Here is a 26,095-nt window from a genome sequence, read left to right as displayed (position 1 = left end):
TGTGTGTAATTTCAAAAAGCTAACGTTTAAGTTCCTTGCTCAGAACATATGAAAGCTGGTGGTTCCTTTTTAACATGAGTCTTCAATATTCCCAGGTAAGAAGTTTTAGGTTGTAGTTATTATAGGACTATTTCTCTCTCTACCATTTTATTTCATATACCTTTGACTATTGGATGTTCTAATAGGTACTTTAGTATTGCCAGCCTAATCTTGGGAGATGATGGGCTTGAAGTCATAAACAGCGCAATGCTTGAAGCACAGCGAAGAGCTGCTGGCAAACGCAGGAAAGTGCTGTTTGAATGAATGCTTACGAGCCTGCTGCTGCCTACCACCGCTCAGTCAGACTGCTCTATCAAATCCTAGACTTAATTATAATATAATAACACACAGAAATACGAGCCGTAGCTCATTAATATGGTCAAATCCGGAAACAATCATTTCGAAAACAAAACGTTTATTCTTTCAGTGAAATACGGAACCATTACGTATTTTATTTCACGAGTGGCATCCATAAGTCAAAATATTGCTGTTACATTGCACAACCTTCAATGTTATGTCATAATTACGTAAAATTCTGGCAAATTAGTTCGCAAACGAGCCAGGCGGCCCAAATTGTTGCATATACCCTGACTCTGCGTGCAATGAACGCAAGAGAAGTGACACAATTTCCCTAGTTAATATTGCCTGCTAACATGAATTTCTTTTAACTAAATATGTAGGTTTAAAAATATACTTCTGTGTATTGATTTTAAGAAAGGCATTGATGTTTATGGTTTGGTACATTTGTGCAACGATTGTGCTTTTTTCGCAAATGCGCTTTTGTTAAATCATCCCCTGTTTGGCGAAGTTGGCTGTGTTTGTTAGGAAGAAATGGTCTTCACACAGTTTGCAACGAGCCAGGTGGCCCAAACTGCTGCATATACCCTGACTCTGCTTGCACAGAACGCAAGAGAAGTGACACAATTTCCCTAGTTTAAAGAAATGCATGTTAGCAGGCAATATTAACTAAATATGCAGGTTTAAAAATGTATACTTGTGTATTGATTTTAAGAAAGGTGTTGATGTTTATGGTTAGGTACACGTTGGTGCAACGACAGTGCTTTATTCGCGAATGCGCTTGTTAAATCACCCGTTTGGCGAAGTAGGCTGTGATTCAATGATGATAAATTAACAGGCAACGCAGGACAAGCTAGATGTGTTGATATTACTAGTTTAACTAGTGATTATGTTAAGATGTATCTTATTAAAAAAACGATCAGTTTAATGCTAGCTAGCAACTTACCGTGGCTCCTTGCGGCACTCACGTAACAGGTAGTCAGCATGCCACGCAGTCTCCTCGTGGAGTGCAATGTAATCGGCCATAATCGGTGTCCAAAAATGCTAATTACGATTGTTATGAAAACTTGAAATCGGCCCTAATTAATCGGTCGACCTCGAATACATACATACATACATACATACATACATACATACACACAGTTGAAGTCGGAAGTTTACATACACCTTAGCCAAACAAATTTAAACTCAGTTTTTTCCAATTCCTGACATTTAATCCTAGTAAATATTCCCTGTTTTACACAGAACCCAAGCTGGCTGCGCGCGTGCGCCATCGTGCATAAATGTAAGGTTAAAATATCAAAAACTCTGAACCAATTACATTAATTTGGGGACAGGTCGAAAAGCATTAAACATGTATGGCAATTTAGCTATCTAATTTGTCCTATTTAGCTAGCTTGCTGTTGCTAGCTAATTTGTCCTGGGATATAAACATTGAGTTATTTTATCTGAAATGCACAAGGCCCTCCACTCCGACATTTAATCCACACACACAACTGTCAACCGAATCGTTTCTTGGCATCTCTCCTCCTTCCAGGCCTTTTCATCTTTGAACATCATGGCCAAACAGTTATATTTTTGTTTCATCAGACTGGAGGACATTCCTCCAAAGTACGATCTTTGTCCCCATGTGCAGTTGCAAACCGTAGTCTGGCTTTTTTATGGCGGTTTTGGTGCAGTAGCTTCTTCCTTGCTGAGCGGCCTTTTAGATTATGTCGATATAGGACTCGTTTTACTGTTTCCTCCAGCATCTTCACAAGGTCCTTTGCTGCTGTTCTGGGATTGATTTGCACTTTTCGCACCAAAATATGTTCATCTCTAGGAGACAGAACGCGTCTCCTTCCTGAGCAGTATGACGGCTGCGTGGTCCCATGGTGTTTATACTTGCATACTATTGTTTGTACAGATGAACGTGGTACCTTCAGGCGTTTGGAAATTGCTCCCAAGGATGAACCAGACTTGTGGAGGTCTACAATTTCTTTTCTGAGGTCTTGGCTGATTTCTTTTGATTTTCCCATGATGTCAAGCAGAGGCACTGAGTTTGAAGGTAGGCCTTGAAATACATCCACAGGTACACCTCCAATTGACTCAAATGATGTCAATTAGCCTATCAGAAGCTTCTAAAGCCATGACATAATTTTTGGGTATTTTCCAAGCTGTTGAAAGGCACTGTCAACTTAGTGTTTGTAAACTTCTGACCCACTGGAATTGTGATACAGTGAAATAATCTGTCAACAATTGTTGGAAAAATGACTTGTCATGCACAAAGTAGATGTCCTAACTGACTTGCCAAAACTATAGTTTGTTAACAAGAAATTTGTGGAGTGGTTGAAAAACGAGTTTTAATGACTCCAACCTAAGTGTATGTGATCTTCCGACTACAACTATACATACAGTACCTGTCAAATGTTTGGACACCTACTCATTCAAGGGTGTTCTTTATTTTGAAATTTTTCCCCCAAAAATTGTGAAGACATCAACACTATTAAATATCACATATGAAATCCTGTCGTAGCCAAAAGTGTTAAACAATCTATTTTTTTTAGATTCTTCAAAGTAGCCACCCTTTGCCTTGAATGCTTTGCACACTCAACCAGCTTCTCCTGGAATACTTTAGCAACAGTCTTGAAGGAGTTCCCACATATACTGCTCACTTGTTGGCTGCTTTCCTTCACTCTGCGGTCCACCTCATCCCAAACCATCTCAATTGGGTTCAGGTCGGCTTATTGTTGAGGCCAGGACATCTAATGCAGCACTCATCACGCTCCTTCTTGGTAAAATAGCCCGTACGCATCCTGGAGGTATGTTGGGTCATTGTCCTGTTGAAAAACAAAACAAATGATAGTCCCACTATGCGCAAACCAGATGGGATGGCATATCGCTGCAAAATGCTGTGGTAGCCATGCTGGTTAGATGTGCGTTAAATTAACCACAGTGTCACCAGCAAAGCACCATCACACCACGCCCTCCATGCTTCACGGTGGGAACTACACATGCGCTGATCAGCCGTTCATCTACTCTGCCTCTCACAATGACATGGCGGTTGGAACCAAAAATCTCAAATTTGGACTCCAGACCAAAGGACAGATTACCTCCGGTCTAATGTCCATTGCTCGTGTTTCTTGGCCCAAGCAAGTCTTTTCTTCTCATTGGTGTCCTTTAGTAGGGGTTTCTTTGCAGCAATTCAACCATGAAGGCCTGAGTCACGCAGTCTCCTCTGAACAGTTGATGTTGTCTGTTTTACTTGAACGTTGTGAAGCTTTTTATTTGGGCTGCAATTTCTGAGGCTAATAACTCTAATGAACTTATTCTCTTCAGCAGAGGTTACTCTGGGTCTTCCTTTCCTGTGGGGGTCCTCATGAGAGCCAGTTTCATAGCCCTTGATGGTCACCGTTCTCAGAGGTTAAACTAATGGACTGTCATTTTTCTTTGCTCATTTGAGCTGTTCTTGCCATAATTTAGACTTAGCCCTGTGGTAAAATACCTTCTGTATAGTACCTTTCCACAACACAACTGATTGGACATTCCAAAAATTTTCTTTTAACATGGCACACCTGTTAGTTGAAATGCATTCCAGGTGACTACCTCATGAAGCTTGTTGAGAGAATGCCAAGAGTGTGCAAAGTTGGTATCAAGGCAAAGGGTTTGTTTAACCCTTTTTTTTGGTTACTACATGATTGCATATGTTATTTCATAGTTTTGAGGTCTTCACTATTATTTTACAATGTAAAAATAAAGAACCCCTGGAAATGAGTAGGTGTACAGTACCAGTCAAAAGTGTGGACATCTCATGATATGCTGTTTTTACCATATCTCCCATCCCTAATAAGCAGTATTGTGCAGTCACCACCATCTTGCGACCTTTTGTTAATAGTTTTATTCTGTTACAGCATTCAACCCACAAAAAAAATCTTTCTAAATCAAAAGCCATAATTTATTTTTATCAAACCCAACCGATCTCAAAAAGCACATTGCGCGGCAGTAGATGGCAGGGTGAACTCCTAACCACAAGGCCCAACCACACCTTGTAAAACCCAGCTAAAATGGGGCGAAAGTGAATTCAAAGACAATGTGGAACTCTAAAATGTAACGGCGGTCGCTGAATCTCCATTACGAGGGAAGTTACCGGAATGTGCCGGTTTCAAGTGGTGTGTTCTAATGAGAAGGGTCTGCGTCTCTCCACGGCTCTAATTGGTAGCAGCAGGAGTCAAGATCTCCTGCAGTTCCAAGAGCCTCTTGAATCAGCCAGCGCAGGGCGAGAAATCCGCGAGGAAAAGATAATTGGAGCGTGATTGACCACAAGGGTGAATCACTGGGCTAATTATGCAGTGAATGTGTGAACTAGTTGTCTGATTAGAGGCAGGGTACTAGAATGACAGCATGAACCCCCTCTAGTTGTCTGATTAGAGGCAGGGTACTAGAATGACAGCATGAACCCCCCTTAGGTCAGTGGAGGGATACAACAGTAAACCCCTCAGGTGAATATGGTGTAATGACAGACTGCAATTTGGGTTTCTTGATATGGGTGTTCCCTGATATCAGGAACCTGCCATTGGTCAGTTTCGGCCTTATGCAACCGATGGTTTCTCGACACAGATTTGTTTACACAGCAGGTTAGGTGAATTAGCATGGCAGGTTAGGAGACTGTTAAGGTTAGGAAAAGGGTTAGGCTTAGCTACAATGCCACAGTTGTTAACCAAATAAAAATGTTATTTGTCACATGCGCTGAATACAACCGTTGTGGACTTTACCGTGAAATGCTTACTTACAAGCCCTTAACCAACAATGCAGTTCAAGAAATAGTTACAGGGGTACTGTTACGGAGTCAGTGTGTGGGGTACAGGTTGAGGTAATATTGTACATGTGTGTAGGGGTAAAGTGACTGCATAGATGATAAACAGCGAGTAGCAGCAGTGTAAAAGCAAAGTGGGGGGGTGTCAATGTAAATTGTCCAGGTGGCAATTTGATACATTTCTCAGCAGTCTTGTGCCTTCAGGGTAGAAGCTGTTAAGGAGCCTTTTGGACCTAGACTCTGTTCTCTGGTACCACTTGCCGTGCGGTAGCAGAGAGAAGTCTATGACTTGGGTAACTGGAGTCTTTGACAAACATTTTTTTGGGGGCAATCCTCTGACATTGCCTAGTGTATATGTCCTGGATGGCAGGAAGCTTGGTCCCAGTCATGTACGGGACCATACGCACTACCCTCTGTAGTGCCTTACGGTCGGATGCCGAGCAGTTGCCATACCAGGCGGTGATGCAATCAGGATGATTTGGGGACCCATGCCAAATCTTTTCAGGCTCTTGATTGGGAAAAGGTGTTGTCGTTCCCTCTTCACGACTGTCTTGGTGTGTTTGTACTATGATCCTTTGTTGGGGATGTAGACACCAAGGAACTTGAAGCTTTCAACCTGCTCCACTACAGCCCCGTCAATGTGAACCACTGTTGTCCCCAACGAGAAAAATGGCAACAGACCAATGGCGAGCTTCAATGGGTGTAACTTCATATCAAGAAACCCCTATATCAGAAAACGCCCCTAATTGCGCTCTAAAATTACACCATTCTCCCGCAGGTGGTTAGGTCAGTGGAGGAATACAGCATGAAACCCATAGGGTGGAGAGGTACAGTGTGAAACTCCTTGGGTGGTTAGGTCAGTGGAGGGATATGTGCTTAGCCTTTCCCAAGGTGTTTGATTTCTGCTACCAGTGGGTTGTGACCAGGGTTTCCATTAGCTGGTAAAAGCTGGCTTTCGGATTTTAAAATGCAGGTAAATAAATTAAATAGCCGATGAATAAAATTGGCGGCGGCCAATTGTCCTAGCGATGAAAATCCCATTGTGAAATAATGCATTTTTTGCCTATTCATTGATGGAAAATCTGTCAGACAGCGCAAGATCTTCTGCTACAGCATCTCAAACAGCAAATGAATAGGCAACAGAAGGCAGGCTTCATCAGCGTGTCGCACCACTTTGCAATGATCTGGAGGCAGTATGCAATTTGAGAACATATACTTAATTGTTTGAAACCTGAACCTTTTACTTCAAAGTAGCCTAGCCAAAATCGGACCATATCCGTAGAGGAAATTATTTTATGAACATCCTTTCCTTGTCCAGTAGCCAAAGGCACAGTCCTAGTCATATTAGCAACCCATGCTAGTTGTTGCATATTAAATCTCCCTTCTAAATGTCTAATATATATATTTTCATCTGTCACATTTAGGGCTGACCCCATTTAGTTGACTGTTCGATAGGCTGTTGGTTGACAGATTTATTTTAGTCAAGCAGTAGCTAATAATAATCACCATGGTGTACAAGACAACTGTCTGATTCACGCCTGTCTGAGGGGACTGATCCATTAAGGCCTTGGATGGCACAGTCCATCAGACCATTGTATATGGTTACAGCACGATACACACCGATGTTCTGTGGTGGTTGCTGCAGCAGGGAGGACTAGCCAGGCCCGGCACAATCAAATCAATTGCGGTCCAACTCCCTCATCATTTGTATTATTTAATCAAGCTTAACACATCAGTCAAGATCAGTGCATATAGTTGATTTTATTAAAACACATAGGATGTCTATATGGAAAAATACACTTCACATTTCGACCTATCAATTGGTTGAAGGAACAGACTCTGACGGCCTATTTTTTTTTATTTTAGTCGGACAGCCCTATTCACGTTAAACCGCTAGCATGTGCGTGTTATTGTGTTGTGTTATGGAATAAACTGTGTTATGGAATAAACATTTGCTCATAGCCTAATGCGTTGTGCGTGTTGCTGTGCTTATAATGTGAAGAAATAATAGTTTATCAACATTTAAGCTAAATGTTCTGATATGTTGCATCACTCATTGCTTTTTAACGTGTTTTATTTTATGTAGCCTAGACCTACTGGTTGTATGACTGTGTGAGATCATCCTACAATTGTTCCACAGTCTGTTTGGAATACGCTATTTATTTTTCTACAAGCTGACCAATAGAATAGGTCACTTTTTCTACTATGGGGGTTAGTAGATTACAAAGGCTAGTGATTTTGCTTCTTTGTTGTCTTGTTGACTAAGGAAAAGTAAATGTGGATGATTTTTCAAAGTGCGACTCAGAATTTGGTGAAGACCACGCATTGTTCATCCTCGACTTGTATGTTCTGTTAATATGATTTACCATAATCTAAATGTGATTTCTGTCATTTTGAGCACCGTCCGGTAAATTTTTATATGCTGCCGGTCAAATGTCCGTCGCCACATTTTCGTAACGGAATACCTGGTTATGACGTACAGGTTTTCATAATATATTCACTCGACTGTTTCCCTGCAGGTGAAGAACAAATTGACACAGTTATGGTAATTTGTAAATGCATCTATTTTCCAATCCTCGTAAATGTGTCAATTTCATAGGCCTACAGCAGTAGCTTATATAGGCCTAATACATAGAATGAGATGGACATGATTTCCTAGGCATTTTGATTTAACTTGATTAACCTGGGTTAAATAAGAGACTTGATCCATCCATATTGATTCAGTGAAGAATGAATTTACTACTACTGAGTGTTACTAATACTACTTGGACTACTACTTACCTGTCCTAAGTAAGTGTGTGTGTTTGTGCAGGTATCTGATTGGCCAGGGAGCCAGCGTGGGGGTGGTGAACAGTGAGGGGGAGACACCACTGGACATCGCTGAGGAGGAGGCCATGGAGGAGCTCCTGAAGAATGAGATCAACCGACAAGGTACAGACAGACCGCAGCACTGACTCACTCGGTCTGCCCCACACTGACCTGCTAATCAACAACAACTCTTTCACTTCTGCTTTCAGTTGAACCATTGCCGGTCAAACATTGTCCACCAAGCACATCATTAATGGGGCTTTTTACATCTATGTAATTGGAAGGGATGTGCCTAAAACGACATAATGGAAATGTTTTTCATTAAGTTTTCAAATTAGATTACTTTTTAATGACAAACGAGTGCTGCTACTTTGCTAGCATCATTCTGTGTTTGCTACATACCAGGCAGTTATGCACTGCCTTTCCAAATAGACGGTTAAGGGATGAGAGGTTGTGTGTGTGTGTGCGCAATGGATCGTGGTACATGCATCTAGGCCGCTGTGGCCTCCGGTCATATCAGGAAGCAGGCCTCCAGTGGCGTGCACTCAGCTTGGTTCAATAGCACTACAGCCTCCATGGCCAACACCTCACTGGTCTAGTCTAATTCCCCCTTTACTACTTCACCCAATACCAGTACATGATGTCCAGGTATGTCATGCATGTACCGTGTCATAAAGCATTTATGAAATCAAGTGAGACCCAGTCCCGGCAGCTTTGCCTCGGTGGAGAAGTTACGTAATGGAGTTTAATGCGATCCACTTAAACTCTGGGTTTCTCTTTGTGGTGAGTCTAAACTGGATGGAAGGCTTTTTCTATTTTTGGCCCTCTGTGTTGTTGAGATGATGAAATGTACCCCCCCCCCCACCTTCTGGTGGGAGGCCTTGTTCAGACGTGCTAATGGCCCCGGGGACAAACCGCTCCTCTGCTCATGATGTAGCTGCGTTGTCGGAAGATTATGGCATTCTCCTTCACCTAGTAGCCATTCCAAATGCACCTCATCAAATCCACTAAGTGTGGCTGGACACCTTTGCGCTGTTTACATTGTTAGCCATGCTAGCCACCAGCAATAATTAGAAGTTAGGTAGCAGCTTCTCAGACAGCAGGCCCACCCCCTCTGCTGTTTGCACCCTTCTCTGCTTAGGTTGCTCCTCCCGGTGTAGACGTGTAGAACTAGGGCTCGGCGATATTGTTTTTGACGGTATGTTATGTTTTTGAATAATTAAAGCTCTACATTTGAGTAGTGCGTGACCCTACAGTGGCAACACATACAGTCTAAGTGATTTCAATGGATCTTTCTCCATTCTGTTTTCTACTGTTCAATTCAACTTCAACATTTTTTTAAATCTGCATTTCCTGCACTCATTTGAGAATTTTCACACTGCCACAGTACGGCTGCACGATATAGGCAAAAAAACTAGGCCTTAAATTTAACCAAATGTTGCAATTGCGATTTGACTTATGATTTAGATCAAAACAATTGGGTAAACTGTTGGAATCATGGAAATATAATATTTATTCTAATTCTATAGTTAGAATATAAATAATAGTGGGCATTTTTAAGTGTTTGACATGACAACGTATGAAAATGCCAGGGAGGAGTTGACAGGGTAGGAACCAAAGTGGTGGTCTGTTTCCTAAGGGACCCTATAATCTTTGCCTACATTAAATGTTTCTTCATGTAGACAACATTCACACTTTGCCTATACCTCTGATTTATAAGATACTGTTGCACAAACATGCTGATTTATGCCTGCACTGGTATCCGGCTGTATTAACTAGCTACGTTTTCTCTGACTCAGTACATTTATTAGCGGCAAACATGATTTAGCTAAAACGTGCTAAGAGAAGACAAACTAGCTGTTTGCAGATGTAAGAAACACAAACCAATGTAATTATTGAACGCTTGTGGATTTATTATTAACTTCATATGGCTGCAATCCCGTTAACGGGATCGATATGACAACAGCCAGAGAAAGTGCAGGGCGCCAAATTCAAACAACAGAAATCTCATACTTTAAATTCCTCAAACATACATGTGTCTTATACCATTTTAAAGGTCATCTTGTTGTTAATCCCACCAGTGTCCGATTTCAAATAGGCTTTTCAGCAAAAGCACCACAAACGATTGTTAGGTCACCACCAACTCAAAATGGCAGAATTTTTCTTTTCCAGCCAAAGAGAGGAGCCACAAATAGCACAAATAGAGATAAAATGAATCACTCACCTTTGATTATCTTCATCAGATGACACTCATAGGACTTCATGTTACACAATACATGCATGTTTTGTTTGATAAAGTTCATATTTATATAAAATAATCAGTTTACATTGGCGCGTTACATTCACTAGTTCCAAAAACATCAAGTGATTTTGCATAGCCACATCGTTTCAACAGAAATACTCATCATAAATGTAGATGATAATACAAGTTATACACATAGATATACCTCTCCTTATCCTTAATGCAACCGCTGTGTCAGATTTTAAAAAAACTTTACGGAAAAAGCAAACCATGCAATAATCTGAGACGGCGCTCAGAACAATAGCCAAATTATCCGCCATGGAGTCAACAGAAATGAGAAAATACATGATGTTTCCTTACCTTTGATGAACTTCATCAGAATGCAGTCCTAGGAATCCCAGGTCCACAATAAATGCTTGATTTGTTCGATAATGTCCGTTATTTATGTCCAATTAGCTACTTTGGTTAGCGCGTTTGGTAAACAATTCCAAAGTTACAAAGCGCGTCCACTATAACGTGACGAAATGTCCAAAAGTTCTGTAACAGTCAGTAGAAACATGTCAAACGATGTACTGACTCAATCTTTAGAATGTTAATATACATCTTGAATAACGTTCCAACCGGAGAATTACATTGACTTCAGTTGAGCGATGGAACGGAGCTGCCTCTCACATGAACATGCGTGTTCAGTGCGTTGTCACCTCATGGCAGTGGTGAATCATTCCTGTCCCCTTCGGCCCCCCTTCACATTAGAGTCATCAGACAAAGTTCTATTGACTGTTGACATCTAGTGGAAGCCGTAGGAAGTGAAAACTCATCCATACCTCGCTGTAATTTCAATGGGAGCTTGGTTGAAAATCTAGCAACCTCAGAAAAAAATCCAAACAGGAAGTGGAACTTCTCAGGTTTTTGCCTGCAATATGAGTTCTGTTATACTCACAGACATAATTCAAACAGTTTTAGAAACGTCAGAGTGTTTTCTTTCCAATACTAATAATAATATGCGAATATTAGCAACTATGACTGAGGAGCAGGCCGTTTACTCTGGGCACCTCTGTGCACCTTTCATCCAAGCTACTCAATACTGCCCCTGCAGCCATAAGAAGTTAAGAAGCAAAGTAGAAACATCGTTGTCATCAACATTGTGGCATGTGCTGCATTGACCATGCAGACTGGATTAAGGGTGTGTTCGTAAAATTCACTCGTGCGCCAGAGAGCGCTCCGGGTGTTTGTAAATTCAGAGGATTGTCAGATTTGTCTATTTGTAAATTCAGATTGTTTCCGTGCTCGGAGGGTTTCGAGCACACACTGGATGCTCTGGCCAAAGAGTAGTGTTGATCCGAGCGTTCGGACCTCACAACGGCAGTCAAGCACCCAAGCTAACTAGCGAAAATTAGCTAGCTTGCTAGTTAATTCCAGACATGAATGAGAGAACACCTCACTCACCCTTTTACTTGCCCTAGCAGAGCTGGTTAAACTGTTTTCATGTTATCCTGAGTGTTGGTGTCTAACTGTGCTGCTGGCAACAATTTAAGCTTTTTGCCGGTGTTTACTGACACCGGCCATATTCAACAGGTGTTTAGCGTTCGTAAATTCATCAGATATTCTGCGCTTTGGCACACTCAGACGAGTGCTCTGAAATCGGAGTAGATGGGGCGTGTTCGTAAATTTACTCTGGCTATGTGTCTCGTGGTCGGTCAAGCAACAACAAGGCCCTCCTTGAGTGACAGTGGGCTGTGCGGAAAGTGGCGTGGAGAGAGATGACTCAAGTAGCGTGTAAACTATAAAAATGGACGTTACACACGGCATGTCACATTTAACAAACCAAACATTCAAATACCCTTACAGAAGGTAAAGTACAAACCCAAACCGGTCCATGCAGCAGTAATGGTATATAGTAAAATACACTATACAGCCCAGCCTTAAGTAGAACCAGACTAGCCCCAGTAACATGAACCAGGTCTGGGTATGAGGTGGACGGACCTGGAGCAGGGCTTGGCTGAGGTGGTCAGAGCCCTATCCCTTTAAACACTCCTCCAGTCCTAAGGGCTGAATGTGCAGAATTCATTCAGCAGTTATGACCTCTCCTCCTGTTTTGTTAGCATGCTACGCTACTTAAGAGTATTATATAACGGAGGCGGTGGCTTATCCCACGGGAGCCCCGCGCGTCTCAGCCGACTGCAGCTTTCAGCCTTCGTTTGCTGGGCTTGATGGATACGCAGTCTGCGGCTTTGGAGCGCGACGTCAGTACGTCAGCTCCCAAGATCCCTTATTGACAGACACACAAACCCCTGCCTGCAGCACCACAGTGTTGCACACCACTGCATTAACCATCAATCATATGACAATGACAATCAATCATATGCCTTTTTAACATGCAAACGTTTCTCCCCCCTGGCTGTATCTGATCAGTGATACCACATAATTTTTTGTGTCGAAGGGCAGTTACACTGGCAATTAGTTTGCAGCAGAGTTGCAGCACGAGTGGATTGCCCAAGCTGTTCGATGGAACTCCACATAGGGAATGAATTCATGAGCATTTGTTCTTGAATTTACCACAATGTCTAGAGCAGCTCTCCGTGTTCAGTAAGGGACAGTGTTGTGCAACTCCCTCTGTATGTTTTAATGGGATTTTCACCTCCCGTCGCATAGTCTCCTCTCGAAAGAGATACATTTTTAGTCATGGGGTTAAACTCGTTAAGGAGCCTCCACTGTTCCCCCACAGCCGGGCGGCTGGCTCCACCTTCAGATCCCATCTCTGCCTCCCAGACAGTAGCTCCACGCCGGCCAGGTGACTGGGCTGCCTGTACCACCCCCCCACTCCCTCTATAGCTGGCCATAAGGGCTGTCTCTGGTGCCACCCCACCCAGTTTCCCTGCTCAATGTGTTGGGGTAATTTTAGTTTTGGCTTGTCAACAGGTTTTCCCTCAGCTGAATTTAGTCCTGTGTTATCACATCCTCAGAGGTCCAGGTGACTGTCCTCAGAGGATTCACATGTTTGCTCCATGGCCGATTCGTTGGGATATTTTCCATTTTGGCATTACCAGACCATATGCAGGCCTAGCTTTGAGAGAGGGGGAGGGATTGTGGTGGGGACTTAATCAGTCAGTTTTCTGGTCTACTGGCTTTTCTCTATTTATTTTCTCAGGGTCCCGGTAGAAGGTGCAATATTCCCTTGAAAAAGCAGCTTGGAATGTGTGCCAGTTCCAACACCAGGCTGCTGTTTTGTAGTCCTACTTAGGATCTATTAGTCTCCCTGCCTTTTTTATAGAACCAGTACAAACTACTCCTTAAATGTCCCTGCTCTCTAGTAAGCGATAGGCCCTATTGTGACAGATGCAATAAACATTTATACAGGCCAATTACTGTGAGGCTAGTAATGTTGATAATGCCTTGACTAATAGAGTTCCCCTGCCTTGCTGGTGCATTTGTAAAACATGCATCTGGGACGTTGTGGACATCTCTCATCTTTTTGTACCACAGTCCACCCGTTCCACAGACTGAATGCGCAGCAGCCCAGCAGAATAAAGGACTAATTGAGATCCATTATGACAGCAGTGCATTGTGTATTACACTGTAATGGCATCACATGGACTGGACTAAAGGGCAACGTGTTACTCAACACTGCAGCCAGGGTGCCATCTCCCCCCAAGACCAGCCTGAACCCATTGATTCACTTCTGTATTGGAAAAATCTCTGTTTCATTGGACCATTCATTTGTGCAGTGAGTCAGGGATTTGACTCATAGAGCCACACCCATCCCCCTTTCAAATGGGGCTTGTTTATTCCATGCAGCCAGACGTCAAGGTGTCGTTGATGAAAGGGATGGACAACTCAATGCAAAGGCCTGTAGATTAGCTAGAAGTATTTTTGTCACAACCATTAACTGTGCAGCAGGATTTTTTTTGGGCAGCCAGGAGTCAATTTCAGACCTGAGTCGTCTTAATTCCTTCCCACGATTGAAACGCAGCATGCAGACAAGCGGTGCTCTGTCAGTGAATTTGTGCAGGAATTTTTGCCCGGGTCCCCTAGCTGACAGATCTACGTCACATCGTCCCTTGTTCTCCTCCGCTGGCGCCAGGCCAGAACTTCTGGCTGGAGTTAACTGCTCCCTGTCCATCCAGCCTAACACACTGTCAGACAGTTGGAATCTTCTTTTGTCCTTTTAATTAGTCACGCTTCAGCTCGCTAATCTCATCAGCAATGACCGGTAGTGTTAACCAGCGCTGATTTAACTAATGTTGATCTATTTCTGAATAAAATCTGATTATTCCTGGACCTTATGATATTCTTCTTTGTCAATCTTGTTTATTTTTTTATGCTGCTTGACTTTCCTTGGCCTTCTCATGGATAGAAAAAGAAAGTCCAGCCTTTTTTGCAAGAGCGGACCAATGAGGGATGACGGTGCATCATACGAGGAACCCAAAACCTATAGGATCAGCTGAAGTGTTGTTGGCTTCCACCCCAGAGCACTTATGCTCATTGTTTATGTAGTTGAGCACAATCAACTCACAGCTGAGTAGTCACACACCTTCACCAGTCGCTCAATTTCAGCCGTCTAGCGTACACACCTGTTCCTGCAACAGCCTGTATCCTGTATAGTGCCGGCCTATACCTTGGACATACTGACCCACATGGAAAACTTACTGTTTGCTCTGTCCCAAAGCAGTGATAACATTGACAAATTGCTTATTTCAATATTTTGTCAGAGGCCTCTAGTCAATGGAAAAGAGTGCTAGCTTTGCTCCCACTCACTTTGCACAACCACAAGTGGATTATTTGCTTCTACTACATGCCTACATGGCTTGAATTTTGACATCTCACCATACAAAGTATGTCAAATGTCCATAGCTCGCTTACAACACTGGTTAAACCGTAGGGAAATTTAGCCTGTTCTTGTGTAATATTCCAGGTCAGGTTTCTGCTGTGTAAAGGGTTTCAGCCGCATTTTTACTTTTTCATCCATTGTTAGTTTCAAATAACTCTGGACTGTAGTTCCCCATTTGAGTGTGAGCATTCAACTCACACATGCTTGGCACACATGGCTTTAAATGAATATGTGGTGTGTCCAGTTTCAGCTAATTTCAGGGTTCCGTTTTCATGTCTTTGAATCATTTCTGTAATATTCTAATGTTAGTTCCCTGGGGTTGAATGCCAGACAGGCAGCATTATTTATTTCCTGACAGTTTCTGCCTTTTACTGCTCTTTCTAGCCAAGATAATCTCCAGTGTTTATGGTGACGGGCCTCTCTTTTAAGTAGCCGTTAATCCACCGAGGCCAGACTAACAGTGGTCACCGTTACACTCCGCCCCCACCAGGTGTGGACATCGAGGCGGCCAGGAAGGAGGAGGAGCGGATCATGCTGAGGGACGCCCGGCAGTGGCTCAACAGCGGAACCATCAACGACGTCCGACACGCCAAGTCCGGGGGGACCGCACTCCACGTCGCCGCCGCCAAGGGATACGCAGAAGTTTTAAAGTAAGTCCAGACTCCTTACCTCGCCTTTACCTCTAACAAGCTGTAGCCCATCTTTGGATTCCTTTTTATTCTAGACTTAGCGCCTTTAACGCTGATTTAAAAGATATTTCCACTTACATGTTGTCGTTAGGTATTTGTTGTTCTTCGGTGGATGCTGCTTATAGTCATGTCCCTTGTGGGATTTTACTTCATCAGTGGTTATCAAGAGCCCATCTTCAGCTCTGGCCTGTCAGTACAGACAGACTGCCTAAGGGAGGGACTGCAGCACCCTGTCCATCTGCTCCTGGGAATGCAGCCAACGAAGTCTCCCACACACACTCCACTGCCATAGTTGGCTAACACTAACATCTACCATGTTGAGTACCAGATACTCAGAGGTCACTCAGAGGTCAACATTTTTCCTGTCCTGCAAGATGTTTATTGACTGAAATATGGGTCTTAAACCTTTGCACAAATGTATTTGCGCTTATGCAGATAGTTGATAGAATACTTTTTTGTTTATTTGTCTTTGGGTTCTGTTTTTGCATAACTAATAGGAAATACAGCCATAATGCTGCCACAGTAGCAAAAGCCTGGACACTGGCAGCGACTGATAAGATTAGGTTTCAGCACCAAATCCAAGAAAACAAGATTAGCTAAATCTCAAATACTATTTTTGTTTCCCCCCAGGCTTTTAATCCAAGCAGGGTATGATGTAAATATTAAAGACTTTGACGGCTGGACACCGCTCCACGCTGCTTCACATTGGGGCAAAGAGGAGGCCTGCAAGATACTGGTGGAGAACCTGTGTGACATGGACCTTATCAATAAAGTGGTGAGTAGTACTACTATGGCTTCTCTATCCATACCCTCTAAGGTTCAGTTGAATATGGAGCATGTACTGTTACGTAATGTACTGTACTGCACATATGTGCTCTTCTCATAACACTAGTTCTGAGAATTGTGTGTTTCCTCCTCAGGGTCAGACATCTTTTGATGTTGCAGATGAAGATGTCCTTGGCTACTTAGAGGAATTACAGAAGAAGCAGAATCTGGTAAGCCAGTGTGTGGCTAATGCTTACATAAGAGCTTTAATTTGTGCCTGGATGAACTGTATAACCTGCTATTGAAGCTTTCAAAAGTGAAACTGCGACTCACTGGTATATGCCTTGCAGGTGTAAGCATAGCAGAAGCCCTTGATCAAATCTGACAATTTTTTTTTTTTTTTACGACTGAAAGTTTTAAGTTATGGCGTTAGGGTACTAACTGCCGTCAATCATTAAAAAAAACATTCTCCCATTGCAGCTCAATAGTGAAAAGAAGGATGTTAAGAAGTCTCCCTTGATAGAAACGACGACCACTGGGGACAACAATCAAAATCTAAAATCCATTAAGAGGTAAATGTCCTGGTTGGGGGGAAAATGGGGTGACATTAGGTAGTCACTCAGTGAAATACAGTCATGTAATTGATTGTCAATCTTTTATGCATTAACCCCAGGGTAGGTCACCCACCCCTTCTTTTACACTGCTGCTACTCTGTTATCTATGCGTAGTCACATTAATGACTCTACCTACATGTACGTATTACCTCAATTACCTTGACTAACCGGTGCCCACGCACATTGACTCTGTCCCGGTACCCCCTGTATATAGTCTCGCTATTGTTATTTTACTGCTGCTCTCTAATTACTTGTTCCTTTTATTTATTTTTTGTATTTTTTAAACTGCTTTGTTGTTTAGAGGTTTGTAAGTAAGCATTTTCACTAAGGTCTACCTGTTCTATTCGGCGCATGTGACTAATACAATTTGATTTGAGGTCTAGGCCACGGGGCAAACCATCGTTTAAGTGCCTGTTTGAAATACCATGCTTTCAGTACATTGAAAGTAGCTCCAAGTCATTGAGGCACCCTGATAATATGGAGGTTTATGGGTGTTACTCTGAAATGGTGCACACATGTCTTTGTAGTCTGATAATAATTAATCCATGCAGACTGAAAGTACCAAACATTCTGTGTGTGTGTGTTCCAGCAAAGAGACCCTCCTCCTGGAGCCCGAGAAGCCCGCCCTGCGCATCGAGACCCTGGAACCGGAGAAGGTGGACGAGGAAGAGGAGGGCAAGAAGGACCAGGAGTCCAGCTGCTCCAGCGAGGAGGAAGAGGAGGAAGACTCGGAGTCTGAGACTGAAGCCGGTACGTTCTACCTACTGTAATGGTACAATAACCTCAATGGCAAGCAGGGTGTTTCTAAACCTTGACCTGATTTCAATCTAAGCCATTAGCCCAGAGTCCCAAGTCTGAAGACTTTAGACCCTGTCTACATTAGTTGAACTGATTGTAAATGTTGTAGATGTACTCTTTTGAATGGTGTCTGTATACACTTGTTGCAACGACATGAACATCGTTGGTTATGACATCCCATATGGTCGTTGTCTTTATGAAAAAGTATAAACACAAACGACGGTCTGCATGACATAAGCAAAATATGGTCCAAAAAGCATACCTGTTCTATTTTAACACCAACAAACCCATCTGTTTAAAAATTATTTTAGTACTAAAACACATTTCTGAAGAGGGGTTTGGTGCTAGCACTGTAGCTTGCTGCTTGGCTAATCAGACCATATCTTACAAACAACAGTTGCAACGACGGTCTGCAGACTGTCTACCTGAGTATCATTTTATTTAATTTTATTGCCAACGACACTTGTCGCATTTTAATGGTCTACAGACATGTAGTTAGATGAAGTATAGACCCGTCTTTATGCATCAGTAACTCATACTGGCACCTCTATTCCTCCCCTCCAGACAAGAGCAAGACGCCTGTCCCTGTGAGCAACAGTAACGGCACTACTGTGGTGCCAGCGCCGACCAGCGTTACGGTGTCTTCCACCTCCCCAACCAGCCCCACTAACCAGGTGACTCTCACCTCGCCTGTCAAGAAGGTACGGCCTGGTGGATAGGTCCACTGCAGTCCTCCACTAGTCCTCGTCAGCCTCTTCTGCAGAGAGTTTATCACGCCTTTACAGCTCCCACTACTGAGTAACTCTTTCTACAGTCACATGCCTGACCAAGTTGTTCCGTATCCCAGAAGTTTGTTAGTTATAGAACCTAAAAGGAAGGTTTAACCGCTGATGCGTTAGGATATAAACTTTCATCCAGGATACATAGCGACACCTAAGCTCAGTTTATGGATGCATCTTTCACGTGAGGCCCTGAGATGAGACATCTGGACACCTCACCGGTATACAGATCGATATAATTCAATGTCTATTTAGTTAAAGCGTTAACACAAACCCACGCTTCACGCTTGGCTCAAGTTACACGGGGTTTACGTAAAGGGGGTTACGTTGGATTTGTCACATGAATAGTACAACACTTGTGTAGGTCTTGTTGTCGCCGCCTGCGGTACACTGAACAGATACAAGTGTCAGAGGCCCAGGGCGCGAGTTACGATTAGTTGAACTGGAGATCTGGTCTTCAACAAACATGGCAGTGGTTGTACATGGGGGTGAGTAGTCATTGCTCAACGTTAACGGTACACTGTAACACTGTTGGCCTTACCTGTGTCCTTCCAGGGGTCATCAGTCAGATATTTTAGCAGTGTTGATTATTACGAGACACAATGAGGATGGGAATTTATCATTCAAAAATGGCCCACTTTGTCTGCTGCCCTCTGCAGTGCAGATGTGGCGTTGCAGCTGACTGAATGTACTCGGTGACCTCAGTCCATATACTGTGTCTTTAAGTGTAGACCTGTTACTCTCTTCAGAGGGCACTTCTGCTTTATTCCCTCATAAGAACTGAGGCGGGGGACTTAAGCCACATTATCCTAATGATACTACAAACTACTCTTACTATAAATGTACTATCTTTCCTTCAACACCACTGGCACATTATCATTAAACTAGAAGAAAAACCTGTTAAGCTACAAACAATACCCAGTCTTTACTACTTCTGTTTTTACGTCACTTTGAAGTCCAATATTTTTAAATGGTCACGTTTTCCCTTTAAGTTGAAGTTATGTGCCCATGTAAATTTCTCCCATTGGCTGTATCCTCCATCTGATTGCATTTTCTTGGAGGACTCTGCATTCAAGCTGAAGTCCAGACTATGAAATATACCCATCACTATCCCAGTTATCCATATTTCCTGTTATCTCTCTTGTAGAAATGCTCTTATTCCCCTCCTACTTTAATGCCTAGCACACACACAACACAATGTCTTCTGTCTAACGAGAGTGACCAAAAAGATTAACAATGTCCGCTTTGAGACTAGCATTGTCTTGTCTTTTCAAAAAGCCTCTCGTGTCCTGCGAGAGCTGTCACTCACTCAACCAATAGAAACGATTGACCCCCTTGTCAGTAAACATTGTGTGGTGTGATCAGGCCTTAAAATATGTCTTTGTCTCTGTCTGTGCAAGGTACTGTCCATCTTTGCTGCTGCTTCTGTCTCTACCCTGTTTCTGTTTCTCTTTCTCTTTGTCCGCCCCTCTCTCATCATGGCTCTTGTCTTGGTTGGCTTTAGTCTGATTATATTACTGCCCTCATGCCTGTGGCGGAGCCAAGCTGTCCTGCATTGTGGCGTCAAGGCTTGCGCAAAACTGGCATTTCTCTTGTGCCCAAAAAACCCATGGTGAGGCATTGGTGTGTTCCGGAGTTATTAGTTACCATGCCCTTGTTGCCTTCGCACCAAACAACAACTTGCCTACTCACCTGACCCCAATAGCACATCCAGTCAACACTCTTGCTAACCCCCCTAGTGACAGTCCCTTCCCCGCCAAAACATTTATTTTCTGCATGTGTCTTAAAACACAGTCCTATAATGCTTTCTCTGTGGCCCATGTGCTCTAAATATTGTCTATTTTGATGTCTCTCTAGCCATTATGTGTGCAGTGTAACAGTGTGCCCAAGGCTTGTGTGAGGACTTAACATAGCCCTCTAAACCCTAACAGGTTGAATTGACCCAGTCCCATCCATCATGCACTAACTGGAGTTTCAGTGAACAGTGTTTGTTTAGTCTCTTTAGTGTCTGATTCTAGGCCTGCCACTGCTGCTAAGAGTAAGGAGTTTGTACTCTGTCCCTCAGTCAAAAGTCTAATACCGGAGTTTATTACTTTTACCTTTTATTTTAGCAGGGAGTCCCATTGAGTCCAAGGTCTCTTTTTCAAGGGAGCCGTCGACCTAGACATGGTTATATTATTTCTAGGGGTACAAGTCACTTGTGGTGTCTCAAGCATGTCTCCAGACCTTTGGTTTCCCCTCCAACATGCGCCTCTACTCAAAACATCCCCTGCATTTTGTTGTCAATCCATGACACGTTCTCAAGTGCTTCCAGAGATCAAACAGTAGCCTCTGCAGATTCATTCCACACCAAACGCCTTTGCTTTTTGACCTCTTGATTAACCTCTGTGGACTGCTCTGTGTTCACCCCAGAAAACTAAACCCTGGACTGCTGCCTTCGTCTGCTTTCTGAATAAACCTCCTTTATTAACGTTTCTAAGCTAACGGCTAACCACTAACCCCTCTCCCTCCCCTCTCTCTCCCCCAGGTGGCCCAGCAGGTGTCCCCTGCTGGTAAGGTCTCTCCTAAAGAGGTCTCCCCTAAAGATAAACAGGAGGATGACAAAACTAAGAAATCGGACGAGTCCCCGGCGTCGTGGCGCCTGGGGCTGAGGAAGACTGGCAGCTACGGGGCACTGGCGGAGATCACAGCCACTAAGGAGGCCCAGAAAGAGAAGGACACTGCCGGGGTGATGCGCTCGGCCTCCAGCCCCCGCCTCTCCTCCTCCCTGGACAACAAGGACAAAGAGAAGGTCAGTAGCTAACTAACACCACACTGTCTGACCTCAGTGCCTGTCTGACCTCAGGCCTCAGTGCCTGTCTGACCCCAGGCCTCAGTGCCTGTCTGACCCCAGGCCTCAGTGCCTGTCTGACCCCAGGCCTCAGTGCCTGTCTGACCCCAGGCCTCAGTGCCTGTCTGACCTCAGGCCTCAGTGCCTGTCTGACCCCAGGCCTCAGTGCCTGTCTGACCCCAGGCCTCAGTGCCTGTCTGACCCCAGGCCTCAGTGCCTGTCTGACCCCAGGCCTCAGTGCCTGTCTGACCCTATAGGACTTAGTAACTCTGCCTGGAAGGCCAGCATCTCGGAGTCACCTCTCCACTGTTGAGATTGGTGCTTTGCCAGTACTATTTAATGAAGCTGCCAGTTGAGGACTTGAGGCATCTGTATCTCAAACTAGACACTAATGTACTTGTCCTCTTGCTCAGTTGTGCACCGGGGCCTCCCACACTTTCTATTCTGGTTAGACAGTTTGCGCTGTTCTGTGAAGGGAGTAGTACACAGCGTTGTACCAGATCTTCAGTTTCTTGGCAATTTCTTGCATAGACTGACGAGTTTCAGAAGAAAAGTCTTTGTTTCTGGCCATTTTGAGCCTGTAATCAAACCCACAATTGCTGATCCTCCAGATACTCAACTAGTCTAAAGAAGGCCAGTTTTATTGTTTATTTAATCAGAACAATAGTTTTCAGCTGTGGTTACATAATTACAAATGGATTTTCTAATGATCAATTAGTCTTTTTAAAATGATAAACTTGGATTAGCTAACACAACGTGCCATTGGAACAGAGGAGTGATGGTTGCTGATAATGGGCCTCTGTAAGCCTTTGTAGATATTCCATAAAAAATCTGCCGTTTCCAGCTACAATAGTCAATTTCAACATTAACAATTTCTACACTGTATTTTTGATCAAAGTTATTTTAATGGTTAATTTTTTTTGCTTTTCTTTAAAAAACAAGGACATTTCTAAGTGACCCCAAACCTTTAAACGGTAGTGTATGTATGTATGTATATGTCCAGCTGCTTGGACATATAGTAAGATTTGAAACGGATGTCATCATTCATATGAAGTTGATGGTTCACCATTCCAGACTGTTTTGATAAGTTGCGTTGCTAGGTTGAAGTTGAAATCCACTGTCGATTGAGACTGGTTTGTTGGCTGGGGGACAATGCATGAAGAATGTTAGTAGATGTAGCATGTGTTTGTTTAGGAGCTCAAGCAAATGGCTCCAATGTTTCATGTGCAGGAAAAAGACAAAGGAACCAGACTTGCCTACGTTGCCCCCACCATCCCCAGGAGACTGGCCAGTACATCAGACATTGACGAGAAGGAGAACAGGTGAAGTGCCAGCGTGGTCCCTCTGAAGGGAAAAGTGCATTGACAGGAGCACCACCTGCTGTTCACTGCTGTGTGTTACAGGCCCAAAGCAGCACTGCATGTTGTCTTAATGTAGCCGCTCTGCTGCATCTGAGTACTTCAGTTTACAATGAAAAATCTATAGATTTAAAGTGGCCTCATACATATTTCTATGAAGTGTAGGAATTAGTTACAGGAAAATTATATTCTCAATGTTCACATTTGGCCAGCATCAGATTGACAATATCTAGAATATAATGTTACAAATATTGGTCATTGATACTTTGTTAGTCATTACTAATTTACATTTAGGCACATTTTAGGATTTATACACTATTGACTTGGAGCACAATGCTGTGGGTCCTTGCCAGTATATTGTGGAGCCCTGGGTGATATTGTAGTGTGTGGTTCCAATCCCAGGGACTCTGCTGCTAGTCTGGTACGTAGTGGCTCCTACACCAGGAGACGCTGGGACGATGAGCTGAAGAACAGTGAAGGAATCGCTTCCACCAACCGAACAACACCCAGCTATCAGCGCAGGTTAGCCACGCTTCACGATATGCTACCCACGCTTCACGATATGCTACCCCTCATTCCTCAACCTGACCGACTCACTACACCAGATCAGTGCACCATCTTCCATTCATTCAGTACTAGTTCTGGACTCGTGGAGATCTCCAGTTCCACTTCAGTTGACTCTTAGTAGTTTTGCTCATTCCTCATGTCAATTTGATTTCGCACTGTCATTTGACACAAGTGCACGTACATGCTTAACATGCAAACATCTACTGAGAAAATCCATGCAAGTCAGTCCAACACCTCTGTCACAAACGCCACAGTCTCCTGCATGACTGTACTAGTCCTGTCGGGTTTCTGTGTAGTATAGAGAAACTAAAGGCACATCAGGTTCTACATTACAATCTGCCATTGTCACGCTCTTATAGCCTGCAAGGTTCCAAAACTACATTATCCAAAATCCATCACTACAGCTCAAGAAACCGAGTCATGGACCAAGCGTATCAGAGCTTAGTTTTATACATGTTACATATATGTTATGTAAAAGTGTGGTGTGCGCCCCCTTGCTAACATGCCTATCTCGCCCACCTCCACACACTGCCAGCACGTCCCACACGCTAACGCTAGGGCGGAGCGGCAGCACGCGGGACGTGCCAGCCAAGTCCTCGTCCGCCTCCAGCTTGGACCCTAACACCTGTAACACTAAACCCTGGCAGTCGCCCGCCTCCCACTACCAGTCTTACAGCATTTACCGCAGGTATACCACCAGCCCCCACTGATCAACAACCTCTATCCACCTCCACTGTCTGTCGCCTGTCTGTCTGTCTGTCTCGGTCGGTCGGTCTCGGCTGCATAAGTGTTGTGTAGTTTCATGCGTCTTTGACTGGTGTTCTCTTGACCCTCCCATCAACTGAAGAGAGATCAACCCCATTTTGGAATAATGGCTAATGGAGAGGAATTCATCTTCAAAGGCCACAGTGTTAACTGTTTTTGATCGCCTAGTTTTCATGACATTTCTTGTATGGGTAATGGGTCCTCTCCTGTCCAGCCTATCTTTCACTCTCCTTCCCTCTTCCTCTTTCCTCTTCTCTCATTTTTTATCTGACTGTTGTTCCACTGGTATCCACAGTGGTTCCTTTGGCAGGAGGCACGAAGACCTGGGTTCGACCACCTCTTCCTCCACTAGCACTACCACCACCACCTCGTCTGTTACCTCGCCCACCAGCCACCGTGACCGCAGCCTGCTCTCCAGCCTGGGCTCCTCCACCCGCACCGGATCCTCCAGCCTCACCAGCAGGTACACACACTGCACCACTATGGAAAATAAGTCAATTTTATTTATTATCATAAGGTCATTTTTAAAAATCTAGATTGCATGAAATGTCAGTTTCAGGTGTTAAAAAATCCTGGGAGAACCCTACACACACATATATGAATGTAAAAATGTTAGTCATATTTTGAAGTCCTGTGTACAATTGTGTGGATCAGGTACTGGGCAGAGGAAAGTGCGGAGAGGGAAAAGGAGCGGGAGAAGGAGTCTGCTGCAGTCATCCCTACGATTAACACTGCTTCTACCACCACCACGTCCACTACTGGCACTATCATTGGCTCTGACGGCAGGGAGAGACGCAGGTCCGACACGCGCACGTACGCGCACCCCCCGCCTACACACACGCACACACTCTGAAATGCAAACATGGAAACACACATGGATGCCCACACGTGACACCCACAGGGGGAAAACAAGGATGTCACTGATACACACCGTGTCTATTATTTTACACAAAGCTCATGTTTGTTCTCTTGTTTATGCAACTAGAAACAATGTAATAACTGCCGTCGCTCAGAAAGCGGAATATCTTTAAGCTAGCAAGATCCTGTGCTGTTTGAGATTGCATTGCCTCTATTTGAGAATTGGGTGTGATCTCCTACAGTGTGTACACACTGGAGGAGGAGCGGGAGTCTGTTAAAATGAATGGGGTTAAGAGCACGTCTTCCTGTGAAGTCACTGCTGCTGAAAGAAGCCACCTGTTCTGGGAAGGTTCTAGTACCCTGACTGCTTCAGAAAGTTCTCCTTATAAGGAAGATGGGTTTCTCAAGGCCTAGCCAAGGCTCACAAGTGATTGAGTTTATATTTTTATATGGGATGAAGGAACACATTCCCTCTTCAAAGAAAACATTACAGTTACCTGTCTTGTTGCTCGCTCAATATTTGCAATATTTTGAGACTAACGCTAAATAAAAGGTGAAAGGAGATTAAATATCTTCACAGCTGATAGTACAATAAGAATATGGTTGATTAAATGGTTAGCAGACAAAACACTTGGATGTTAGATTTGCCACTTTAGATTGTTGTTGACAACTGTTGAAGTAAATAGCCTAATCTCATAACTACCATGTCGATCATCCTTACGTGTGGCTATAGCTTGTTTTTGTTCAAGGTCGTACCTTACGCCTGTCCTTGTTTGTGTTGCAGATCGTACCTCACGCCTGTCCGGGATGAAGAGTCGGAGTCCCAGAGGAAAGCCCGCTCCAGACAGGCTCGACAGTCCAGACGGTCTACCCAGGTTAGTGAAGACGTCTGTCCTAACTCTGCTTCTGAACTGGGCCTAAATGGCCAATGACAAAATACTTGTCGTTAAATGCAGTGTCAACTGAGTCACTTCTTATTGGACTTTGTAATGGTTGGTTAGTCCATTTCTCTACTATGAGTCATTAAAAAAAAGTTATGTACATGTTATCAATTATTCTGCCTTAA

The 26,095-nt window shown here is 43.7% G+C and overlaps 1 protein-coding gene across 4 annotated transcripts in view; it reads left to right on the top strand.

The window, feature by feature from the left end:
* The window catches only part of LOC120031751 (protein phosphatase 1 regulatory subunit 12A-like), a 72,098-nt gene that overhangs the window by 24,385 nt on the left and 21,618 nt on the right, over positions 1-26,095 (top strand). Inside the window, exons 3-16 of one of the 4 annotated variants that reach the window (XM_038977544.1) lie at positions 7,941-8,059; positions 15,497-15,656; positions 16,326-16,470; positions 16,616-16,690; positions 16,941-17,032; positions 17,664-17,824; positions 18,437-18,573; positions 21,179-21,442; positions 22,712-22,803; positions 23,242-23,361; positions 23,942-24,094; positions 24,467-24,634; positions 24,826-24,969; positions 25,814-25,904. In XM_038977544.1, the coding sequence (XP_038833472.1) occupies positions 7,941-8,059; positions 15,497-15,656; positions 16,326-16,470; positions 16,616-16,690; positions 16,941-17,032; positions 17,664-17,824; positions 18,437-18,573; positions 21,179-21,442; positions 22,712-22,803; positions 23,242-23,361; positions 23,942-24,094; positions 24,467-24,634; positions 24,826-24,969; positions 25,814-25,904 (1,921 nt within the window). Of the gene's footprint in view, positions 1-7,940; positions 8,060-15,496; positions 15,657-16,325; positions 16,471-16,615; positions 16,691-16,940; positions 17,033-17,663; positions 17,825-18,436; positions 18,574-21,178; positions 21,443-22,711; positions 22,804-23,241; positions 23,362-23,941; positions 24,095-24,466; positions 24,635-24,825; positions 24,985-25,813; positions 25,905-26,095 lie in introns of all 4 variants that reach the window. The other 3 variants (XM_038977543.1, XM_038977546.1, XM_038977545.1) reach the window with 3 other exon arrangements.

The sequence above is a fragment of the Salvelinus namaycush genome, chromosome 38 (assembly GCF_016432855.1).
Source record: "Salvelinus namaycush isolate Seneca chromosome 38, SaNama_1.0, whole genome shotgun sequence".
Lineage (NCBI taxonomy): Eukaryota > Metazoa > Chordata > Actinopteri > Salmoniformes > Salmonidae > Salvelinus > Salvelinus namaycush.
Note: the sequence above shows the minus strand (reverse complement) of the source record. Positions and strands in the feature narration are given on the sequence as shown.